Raw genomic sequence first — 12,199 nt, forward strand, 5'->3', positions numbered from 1 at the left:
GCGGCGATCGGGTCCCGCGGCCGTGGTCACAGAGCTTCGGACCGGGTCACGGGCAATTAACAATCACGTACAGGTACGTGATTGTGCCCAGCCGTGCCATTCTGCCGACGTATATCGGCGTTAGGCAGTCCTTAAGTGGTTAAAGCAATCTACTGAACTGGCCAGAACCACCTCTGCAGGAAGTCTATTCCACATTTTCACAGCTCTTACTGTGAAGAAACATATAAAAACTAAATTTAACATATGCCCTCACAATCACTGTATCCAGAATATAGAATCTAACGTATAACTGCCATGCCATATAAAACTGTTTAAAGGAGCATGCCACTGTTTGTAAATACAGTGGAATTTTGGATTACGAGCATAATCCGTTCCAGGAGAATTCTTGTAATCCAAAGCACTTGCATATCAAAGCAAGTTTCCTCATAGAAGTCAATAAAAACGAAGATAATTTGTTCCACATTGACTTCTATTGCATGCAATACCACACGAATACTCGGATGCACTCGGAAACCCCCAGAAAGCCTCGGAAACACTCGGGAATTTAGTATTTCCAAGTGTTTTTGAGTATTTCTGAGCCCCTCCAAATGGCTCAGAGTGTCACCGGTTCCTCCGCACCTCTGGCCAAATGTGGTACTGCACACTGCAGGGGCTTGAATCCTGATGTTTTGCGAGACAACACTCAGTCAGGATTTAAAAAAAATATATAAATTATTGCTCGTATTGCAAAACACAAAATTACCACTGTAAATAATAAATGCAATACTGCAAAAAGGTGCACTTGTTGTTTTATTTTTGCATTGCATTACTTTTGCATAGCACTGCAACTGCAATTATTCGACTTTGGGTGCATTTATCTGGCTCCTGCAGACTTTCAGTTATGGAGCTGAAGGATGTATCAATAAAGTTTGAGTGTGGTGACATCACTGCATTTGTGCTGCTTTGGGAACTAAAGGTCCTTCGCCGTTTTTCATTCAAAGTCGTTGAATTTAATGAATGTCGCCAAATTCAAATGTAGCATTACCCCCATTGGAGCTGCTGGATTTTTGGGCGGTGTGTTACCACGTGGCTCCTCCGAATTCTCTAGGGGGGAGTAATGCATATGTGCATAAACAGAAGTAAAGGAATGTCCACGACAGGTGCTCTTTTGCTGTGCTCTTTATTACTCAGCCGGGTAAAAACAATAAAACTTGTGGTGAGAAAAGTAAAGTTGAAAGGAGGAAGGATAGCAGATTCAGGCGTAATGATAGGAAACAGTCCTGCTCCCAAAACGTAACACTTCTCTGCGGCACTCCTGCCGGAGTGGGTTTAGTGTACCCGGACAGGCCTCTCTCACTGACCTGGCAGCCGGAGTATCACTTGGACAATTAAAGGAATAAGTCTCTGCCACAGACTCTCCTTGGTGAACTTGAACTTGGGAGAAAGTCTCTGCCACAGACCCCTCTCAAAGAGCCTCAGAAGATACCTCTGCCACAGGTCCCCTCTGGGTAGAATTCTTGGAGATATGCCTCCTTGGTTGAGTTACGCCTGGATCTCCTTCAACTTGTCGCCCAGGTACCGACTGACAGGTGATCAGTCCTGCAGTCTCCAGCTACCTGTTATCCCCGCTGGTTTCGTCCAGGCCCTATTGGACCGCCAGCCTCTCAATGGCGCTCCTCAGACCGACTCCCCACCGAACAGCACACAGCTTGGGATCTTTAAAAGGGGGAACCCAGTCGCTCACTAGATCCCCATCGCTGGTTCAGATGCTGTGGGCCAACATGGTCCCAGAACAAGGAACACCGCATGGCATGCACGCCCCGGCCAGGTAGGCCATATCGCCGGGGCGCCGTGATTTGGCCACCCTAAAGGTGGATGCCACACTGGACGAAGAAGAACCCAGAACCAATGGCGTCTGTCCCATAAATACCCCTCCCAGCATGCACAGTGAGGACAAACCCTCGTGATTGGCTGCTGGGAAGAGCACCCAAACCTCGACTCCACTGTTGCCACCTGTAGTACCGGGGCTGGAAGAACACCCCAGCACAGCAGAATGACCCACAGCCAAGCTGAGACAGATGCCCTATTCTCACACCTAATAATCAGGATCAGAGTCTAATTATACTTCGATCTACCCTTAAATTTGACTAGCACCAGTACTATAAAGTACATAGGCGCTACACAAATATGACAAGAGCATGTAGGAAAGGGGGGGGGGTTTGCAGTGTGGTGCGGCGGCAATAACATACACAGCCCCAGTGTGATGAAAAAACCTTTATTGAAACAATGCAAAGATAGTTCACAAACACCCCATGAGAAAGCAGTCCAGCCAGGAATACTCACAGTTACAACAAGCATATAGAAAGATTAGAGGACAAGACGCAAGGATGGAGGGGCGGCACCCTAATGGATGGGCCGCCACTGTTACACATTGACACCAATTACTGTTTTAGCCATCTGTAAGGGGAATATGTGTTTTACTCACCACCAAAATAATAGTGTGATGAGGCTTTTATACCACTGACCACCAATTTAAGGAGGTCCTTCTGCTTTTCAATGTAAGAATGAAATAATTTACTGACTGCCATGTGAGGAAACACTACAATTATCACTGTGCTTTTTTTCTGATCAATATTTTTTTTAATTTAATGAATATTACTAAACACATTTTCTTGTATAGAACATCCCTGGGTGTCAAATATATGTATTTTAGATATTTTTATATCTAAAACTTTCTGTTCATGGTAATGTACTGCAAGGCATAGATATAATAATTTTCAGCAGGGGTTTCCTGAGATGGGAAATTGATTTAATGAGTTTTTCCATGTAAAAATGTTGAGAAAGGTTGGAATAGACAAAACTAATATCCCATCTTTACACCTCTTCAGGGAACAGAACTGAAGACTGCATCCGGCGGGACTCCCACTGTGTCATTGCAGCTGTTGCTACTGAAGTCTGAGGTAAGAAGTGGAAAGTACAATTATTCGTATAATTTATTTTATTTACCAATTCAACAGTTAAATACCTAAAAACACTAGCTACCTTGCTGTCAGTTCGTGCATAATCCAGTGGATGGATCATTAAATTGACACTAAACGATACCCTTATTCTCCAAAAATAACCTATGCAAATCCACTTCCTTATAGCCTTGTAATCATTTTTTTATGAAATTGTTTCTTACTGTGTTTTGCTGCCTCTTTGTAATGTCCTCAGTGAATTCCAAAGTGCTCCTCTCCCCCTTCACCCCAATATGTTTAGAACAAGCAGTATGTCAATTGGAGTCATGTGCACTGCACTATGCACTATACAAACACCGTAGTCCCTAGTCAATCTTGGGAGTGAGCAAGAGAGGGTGGCTACATTCCTACATATACTTGAACCAAGGAGAACAAACATAGCCACCATGTAACAGAAAGTTTTATCAAAAAGAACAAATGTGGAGGTTTGAAAGAGGGTGAGAGCAGTATTTGTTTGTTTTCAATTTGTTTTTATTGGATTTTTTAAAACACAGATATAATTTACACTACATTATCGATAAGCATACAAAAGGATTCCACAATTAAAATAGATTCAACATTTCATACATGTAAATCACAACAATAAAAAATTACACATAACACAACAAAATGGGTCAGTCCTGCCTCCTCCTGATCCTTTACTCTCTCCTGCCGGACAGGCAGGGTGAGAGCAGTAGAGGGTACTTTTTAAGTTAAGAATTAATGCTTGAATAGAATATTTTTCTTTAACCAGAGTTTAGTGAAAACGTATTGTTCCAGCAAGCACTGTAAAAACAGGTTTGCATGCTTTTTCCTATGGAAATGGAAGGAGAGAGTGATCAGGAACCAGCCTATCATGGGGAAAACCATAGTGGTTGGACATTATCAGAAGAGAAAAAACCCTAAGCCTCATACACATGACCGAGGAACTCGACGGGCGAAACACATCGTTTTGCTCGTCGAGTTCCTTTTTAGGCTGTCGAGAAACTCGACAAGCCAATTTTCTCCATTCCCGTGAAGGAAATAGAGAACATGCTCTCTTTTTGGCTCGTCGAGTTTCTCCACGGTTTCCTCAACGAAAATGTACACACGACCGGTTTCCTCGGCAAAAAAATATCTCCCAGCAAGTTTCTTGCTGGTTTTTGCCGAGAAACTCGGTCTCGGTCTCGGCCTGAGGCTGCGTACACACGGTTGGACAAAACCAATGAAAACGGACTTAAAAATTTAGAACTTGCTTTAAAATTGAACCGATGGACGCCTAACTGATAGGTCAAAACCGATGGTTAGTATGCAAAAGCATCGGTTAAAAATCCACGCATGCTTAGAATCAAGTTGACGCCAGCTTGGAAGCATTGAATTTTTTTTTTTTCAGCATGTCGTTGTGTTTTACGTCACCGCGTTCTGACACGATCGGTTTTTAACCTATGGTGTGTAGGCACATCAGACCATCAATCAGTTTCATCGGTTAACCGATGAGAACGGTCCGAAGGTCCATTCTCATCGGATGGACTGATCATGTGTACGCGGCCTAAGGGCCCTTTCACACGGGGCTGTCCCTGTACGGGCTCCGCTTTGCTCAGCGGGGATCGCTTCGTCGATCCCCGCTGAGCAGGCAGATGACAGTGGTGAGACAGTGTTTCTCAACCTTTTTTCAGTCAAGGCACCCTTTAAAAATGATAGACAACCTTGTGGCACCCTTTAGAAATGATGGACGGTCTCCAGGCACCCCAGTCTAAAAATGTAAAAACAAATTTAATAGTTTTACATAATGCAGCAACATCCAAACAAGTAGGACACCCAACGTTAGAGGGTATTTATTCTTCTAAAGTAAATACACTTTTTCAAACTGGTACTGACTAGTATCCCAATGTTTCTCTTCTCCCTCAGTTTTTCTCCATCACTCAGATAATGTGACCCCAACGTTGGTGGAGAAAAGCAGGAGAGGAGGATATAAGGATGCTATGCAGGCACCTGACTGACATGCTCCATATCAACTGATGATGCCATTGGTCGTTAGGACGCTGGCAGCTAGAAGGTTGTAATGATGCACAGTAAACACCTGTGGCTTTGTGTAACGAAAGAGCAGCTTCACCCACACGCTGGTTGTATACAATTTTTGGGCAATTTTTAGGCATTTTGCCAAGGCACCCCTGAAGAAACCTCAAGGCACCCTGGTTGAAAAAGGTTGCTGTGAGGGACCGACCTGTCAGAGCGCCGCTCTCCCCTTTGGGGGATCGGATGACGATGGACCATAGAGTCCAATGTCATCCGATCCGATCTGCCAGACGGATGGAAAAGTAGGGTTTTCCTCCGTCACACTTTGGCGGATCGGAGCGGGTCGGATGTCAGCAAGCATGTCACCGCTGACATCCGTGGCTCAATAGAGGAGCGCCCGTTCTGGTCCGCCTAAAAAATTGACAGGCGGACCTGAACGGTCCTTCTGTGTGAAAGGGCCCTTTAAATGGGACTTTGAGAGCACTACCAGGATCTATGGTAGTGCTCTCAAAGTCCCACTCTAGGGTTTTTTTTCTCTTCTGATACATTCCTTGGGATGTGGCACACCTATACTAGTTCTATTTATTATATCCCCTTCTTTATAGTGGTTGGACATGCACATTCCATTCCCAAGGATTGACTTTCCATCCAAAGCCTCATACACACGATTGGACTTCCATCTGACTTTTCCGTATTTTTTTGTCCGAAGGGGTGTTGGCCGTGAACTTGGAATGTATACACACGGCAGAACTTTTTCAGCCAACATTTACCAAATCACTTGTTTTTTCAGCTCTTTACTGCTACCCTTTGGGCAACTTTTGCTATTGTTGTCTGATGTTTAGCATTGGTTTGGAGCATCCGTTGAAAAAACAGCAACAATTGTCCGATGGAGCATACAGACGGTCGAATTGTCCGATAAATCACGTCCGTCGGACCGTTGTTGTCGGAAAGTCTGATCGTGTGTATGGGCCTTTAGATGCCTTGGCTAATGGGTGTCAAACATAGCCTACAGACCTACAGAAATGTCCCAATCCAACCATCAACACCTAGTCAGGTTGTGATCTCTATTGTCTGTAGGAATCTTTACTGATATTTAGATTATGTGGAAGATTAGCCAGAAATGTTTATGAAAAGTGCCTGAACAACTGGTGACAGTATGGAATCTAACCACCTGTCAATCTCCTCTTCTCCCCTCCTTATGTTCCTTAGCTTTTCTCTCTTGTCTCATTTATAATCTGAACTAACAAGCTGTCGATATCTTTTCATATCACCCCTCAGGACTAGTGGGAGGTGGACAAGGGGAAGCTTCTGCCTAATTTCCCCCATGAGACAGTACAGAGTAAAAAAAGGAGGGGTCCTGTTGAATAATTCAAGGAGTTTCCTCCCCTTGAGCTGCAATAAATAACATCCCTCCTGCTCTAATGTCATGCACTGAATTAATTCAGAGACACGCCACTTAAACTCATTTTTATCATAGTGGAAGATAAAATGAGTCTGTGAAGTAATGTCTATACATTTGGGATATTTATAAAGCTAGTGGGATGGATAAGGGGGTTATACTTCTGAGTGTTTCTGTAGTTCTTATGCTATGTATAGTGAGGCTAGCATCTCGAAGAAGAGCCCAGGTAGAGCGGGCATGTTGTATACAAGGGAGAGATGGATTACCGTAAGCAACCGTCAGACTTCAGAAAGAATTCATTGTGAATGCTGTTAAATATTATTTATTTTTGTCCTTGCAGTACTGTGCTTCTCTGAGCTTCCATGTTAATCACTATCTAATGAGCGGGGCTCATGCAGGCACACACTGTGATCTGCACACAGACAAATACACTCCAGATGTCTGTCATTAGCTACTATTACCAACTAATGTCCCGATTTTAAGGCAAATCACAAAATATAGAAGCGCAAGATTGATCATTTTATTGTTGCAACGCTAAACCTGTACATACCAGGTATTTTCAATAAAAAAATCTAGGGCTGTGGAAATGAAAGATTAATTCCTCAAATTAATCGTTATTTTTTTTGATCGATCAAAATTCTTTTGATCGGTACTAGTGGTGCAACGGATCGTAAATGATCCGTGATACGAACGGGTCACCATATGTGGATCGGCACACCACGTGCTCCGCTGCTGCTTCGGCCATAGGAAAGGCCGCGGCTTCGGCCTAGCTTCCAGAACTGCGGCCATCTTGGTCCACCCGGCGGCGTCATCACCCGGCCTCAACTGCTCGTGTTTGGCCGGCTTCTCTGGTAAGACTAAGCAAGCACTAATCTTCCTATACAGTGGGGGAGATGTGGACCATGATACAGTGGGGAGATGTCTGTGGATATTACAGTGGGGAGATGTCTGTGGATATTACAGTGGGGAGATGTCTGTGGATATAACAGAGGGGGAGATGTCTGTGGATATTACAGTGGGGAGATGTCTGTGGATATTACAGTGGGGAGATGTCTGTGGATATTACAGTGGGGGAGATGTCTGTGGATATTACAGTGGGGGAGATGTCTGTGGATATTACAGTGGGGGAGATGTCTGTAGATATTACAGTGGGGGTAATTGTGGATATTACAGTGGGGGAGATGTCTGTGGATATTACAGTGGGGGAGATGTCTGTAGGTATTACAGTGGGGGAGATGTCTGTGGATATTACAGTGGGGGAGATGTCTGTGGATATTACAGTGGGGGAGATGTCTGTGGATATTACAGTGGGGGAGATGTCTGTAGATATTACAGTGGGGGAGATGTCTGTAGATATTACAGTGGGGGAGATGTCTGTGGATATTACAGTGGGGGTAATTGTGAATATTACAGTGGGGGAGATGTCTGTGGATATTACAGTGGGGGTAATTGTGAATATTACAGTGGGGGAGATGTCTGTAGATATTACAGTGTGGGAGATGTCTGTGGATATTACAGTGGGGAGATGTCTGTGGATATTACAGTGGGGGAGATGTCTTGAGATGTCTGTGGATATTACAGTGGGGAGATGTCTGTGGATATTACAGTGGGTCAGATGTCTGTGGATATTACAGTGGGTCAGATGTCTGTGGATATTACAGTGGGGGAGATGTCTGTGGATTTTACAGTGGGGGAGATGTCTTGAGATGTCTGTGGATATTACAGTGGGGAGATGTCTGTGGATATTACAGTGGGGAGATGTCTGTGGATATTACAGTGGGTCAGATGTCTGTGGATATTACAGTGGGGGAGATGTCTGTGGATATTACAGTGGGGAGATGTCTGTGGATATTACAGTGGGGGTGATTGTGGATATTGCAGTGGGGAGATGTCTGTGGATTACAGTGGGGGAGATGTCTGTGGATATTACAGTGGGGGAGATGTCTGTGGATATTACAGTGGGGACTATATATGGTGGTGATCGAAAAAATGTATGTGCGTTATAATTAATCAAAATTAGTCGATTAATCGAACACACACATTTTAATCAGTAACAGCCCTAAAAAAATCGTATTTTTAAAAATGATTTACATCAACATTCAATAAAAAAAATCTTAAAACTATTTCTAAATAGTAATGCAACCAGTTTTTATATCAATCTGCTGTAATTCCCTGCAGAGCAGAACTGGGAGAGAAAGGGGCAGCAAGGTAAGCCAATCAGGTTCTACAACACTGAACAATGCTGTCAGTCTAGAACAGAAAGCTTGGTGATAGGAGGAAGAAGCACAGACATGACTTCATAAATGTGCTGCTGTTCTTTCACTGTCCAATTACTGGCTTCGTCAGATCATTTACAAAGTTGTATTTAACTGCAGTGGAGGAAAAGTTAATGACCTGACTATGCTGTCTGACAGAATTTGACGAATCTTAACAATTACCAATTTTCTGGTGCAAAAAAAGATGCATATGTGTATTTCAATTCTGCATGTACTGAACTGCTAGCCTATAGTTATGCTTTAAGTATAAGAACCCATAACATCCAATCAGACCTACAATACAGTACTTTCCAATTACCCAATTACCGTATATACTCAAGTATAAGCCGACCCCAATATAAGCTCCTAATTTTACCACAAAAAACTGGGAAAACTTATTGACTCGAGTATAAGCCTAGGGGGTGGTAAATGCAGCAGCTACTGGTAAACAATGCCCATCTGAAGCCTCACTGTGCCCATCTGCAGCCTCACTGTGCCCATCTGTACCTATTTGCAGCCTCACATGCCCATTTGCAGCCTCTCTGTGCCCTTTTGCAGCCTCACCTTGTTTACGGTCTCCCACTGTCCACTGTACTGTCTGGTTTGAGCTGCGGCTACAACAAAATGGCGGTGACTCCGAAACACTGCAGGCTGCTGTTAGACCTCTAGAGACGGATCACCAGCACTATCCAGACCTCTAGAGAGAGTCGCAGCAACAGCTCAAAGCGGCCCCAGAGAGACTGGAGAGCAGGACGTGGGACCCTCACTCGAGTATAAGCCGAGGGGGGCTTCTTCAGCACAAAAAAATGTGCTTAAAAAGTTGGCTTATATTTGAGTATTTACAGTAGTTGCTATTGGCTCCTGCACTTAAGAATTGCCACCAAAGAACTAGATTTATTTATTGAATTAAGCCAGTCATGCATCTCTAGGTGGTCCGCATTAACAAATTATTTCATTTTCTTAGCATCCAGAGGTTTTTTTGAGTCCATCAGAAGTACAGTCTTCTATTGAACAACACCCTACAAACAACACACATGAAACCCTTAAAAATGCAAGCAGGGGTGAGGTGAGTGTGTACCGGGAAAAAAACGACGTATATATTATGTGTATTTATCGATTAAAAAAAAACAATCAAAAGGGAAAATAGAGATTTTAGATCTTTGTGGTCAGTGTAACTGGTGCCATGTCCGGTACGTGTCCTTTGCCTACATAAAGTGTACTAAAAGGTGTCCCTCTATATCATTTCTGAAAGTTGGGAGGTAACTTGATAGATCAATGAACAACTCCAAGCTCAAACATGTCATTCAATAGGCCATGCTGTGTTCTGTGTGGTCCTTATTACTCAATGGATTTTACATTGTTCATTGCTATTGTAAAAAAATCACAGTGTAGCTGTGTATTGTGGGATGACTGTCAATAAATGCATGACTACAGTCCATGGGACCATTGAAATCACATTAATTTAAACATTCAACTTTTTAAAATTAGGTTAACATAATGTAGTATTCTAGCTTAAGAGACAGATTACATATTTATACAGATTACAAATTTACATCAAAATATTTTTGTTCTGTGCAGGTCGCAGCATACACTTTCATTTTATAATATATGTAATAACAATACAAATAATAGTTATATTTGACAATCCATTATAGGCTTACTTACTTGAAAAATCTCTTTTCATGTTGTTCCACAACTTCCTGAATTCTCTGAAAGCTTTGCAACTTCTCCTCTGCTAGTAATTTTCAATTTCTAAGGACTATATATCCCATGGTACCGTGCTGACTGCAACCCTATTTTCTGTACTGACTCTGCCTCCTGAAACTCCTCCTCCGGCACCTCTGTCGCTCAGAAGGCAAGCTTAGACCCCTTTCACACTGGAGTGGTTTGCAGGCGCTATTGCGCTAAAATAGCATGTGCAAACCGACCCTTAACAGCTGCTACTCTGTCGCCAGTGTGAAAGCCCCAAGGGCTTTCACACTGGAGCAGTGCGCTAGAAGGATGGTAAAAAAAGTCCTGCTAGCCAAATCTTTGGAGAGGTGAAGGAGCGGTGTGTATACCACTCCTCCACTGCTCCTGTCCATTGATTTCATTGGGACACTGCGGCTATACCGCCGGCAATGCGCCTCTGCAGAGGCGCTTTGCTATGGTTTTTAACCCTTTCTCAGCTGCTAGCCGGGGGTAAATCCACCCCGCTAGTGGCCGAATAGCGCAGCGAAATTGCCAGTAAAGTGCCGCTAGAAATAGCACGCTTTACCGCCGACGCCGCCCCCGCCCCAGTGTGAAAGGGGCCCAAGTAAAATGTGTGACACAGCAGATCCTACTCACAGGGCATAACGAATATGTGTCACAGAATTCAAAAAAGTAAATGCGAGGCTATCTTCACAAAGTAAGTTTATATACTTCAAGATCATTCAGATCAGTAGGAGTAGTCTAGAAAAACAGAATGTGGAAATTAATATATGTTTAAAATTTTGACCGTAGATGCACTTTAAATTTGGAAGCAGCACCCATGCAGCAGAAACCCATTTCCCACCTTAAGCCTCTCTTTCCATTAGCCTCACTGTAATACTTGCCTTTACACTAACCCTCATAGTAACCCCATGTAGTCCTCTTTTGGGGGTTATGAGAAACGGCCCTCCCCAAACAGCATATTGCGCTAAGCATGTAGGTAAATAAGAGAACCAGAACCTTCTGGTAGTGGAAGAGTGGGGTTCATAATAAAGTTGACAGTGCCTCCACCCACGACAGAAAACAAAGGAATTTCCTTCCTGGGAAATCAATCAGCATTCATAGGCGTGCCTATGGGCCGTGGCGGATGTGCCTGGGCATTCCCTAATCACTCCCTGCGCATTAGTGTGTCGGGTGTTTCCGGCTACGTGTTTACCTTCTCGCCTGCCCTCCCCCCACTGGAGCCACTGCTGTACAGAGCGACTGTTCTTAGTAGTGACAGGACAACAGGTTGTGGTGTTGGAGAGCAGACTGAGCCCCGTGCTTTCACTCTTTCTTGCTCCTTACGCCCAATTTTTTTTTTAAAAAGCCAGCAGCTACAAATACTGCAGCTGCTGACTTTTAAAATATAGACACTTACCTATCCAGCTCGTCCCTCAGCTACACCCACCGCCATCCTCGGTGAGGGAATTAGGAAGTGAAGCGTTGTGGCTTCACTGCCCGGTTCTCTACTGCGCGAGTAGCACGGCCCCCGCTCTCTCCTGGGAACAGTGTGTTTCCCAGAAGACAGCGGGGGGTGCGGGTAGGGGTGGAGCTGACGTACAAGAGTATTCCCGGAAGTGGTATCTGGACAGGTATCTGCACCCCCTCCCCCCTGAAAGGTGCCAAATGTGACACCGGAGGGGGGGAGGGTTCCGAAAAGCGGAAGTTCAATTTTGGGGTGGAACTCCGCTTTAAGCCAGGAGGCTGAAGTATTGTGCAAGTTACAGTAATGGTGGAACCCCTTTGGGGAAAATTGCTATCTTTTGTGAAGTTTTTTCATTTCCTTTAAATAAAAGTGGGCTGCCATGCCCTTAAAAATTCAGTTCTGGACTGACACAACTTCTTGAGAATGCATGCACCAC

The 12,199-nt window shown here is 44.0% G+C and overlaps 1 protein-coding gene across 1 annotated transcript in view; it reads left to right on the top strand.

Annotated features, from left to right (window-relative positions):
• CCDC33 (coiled-coil domain containing 33) overlaps nucleotides 1–12,199 on the top strand; it is a 156,609-nt gene that overhangs the window by 70,865 nt on the left and 73,545 nt on the right. The window contains exons 12-13 of the mRNA XM_040343016.1: nucleotides 2,868–2,939; nucleotides 9,589–9,690. Coding sequence (XP_040198950.1) covers nucleotides 2,868–2,939; nucleotides 9,589–9,690 — 174 coding nt within the window. The remainder of the gene's footprint in view (nucleotides 1–2,867; nucleotides 2,940–9,588; nucleotides 9,691–12,199) is intronic.

Source organism: Rana temporaria, chromosome 3, assembly GCF_905171775.1.
Source record: "Rana temporaria chromosome 3, aRanTem1.1, whole genome shotgun sequence".
Lineage (NCBI taxonomy): Eukaryota > Metazoa > Chordata > Amphibia > Anura > Ranidae > Rana > Rana temporaria.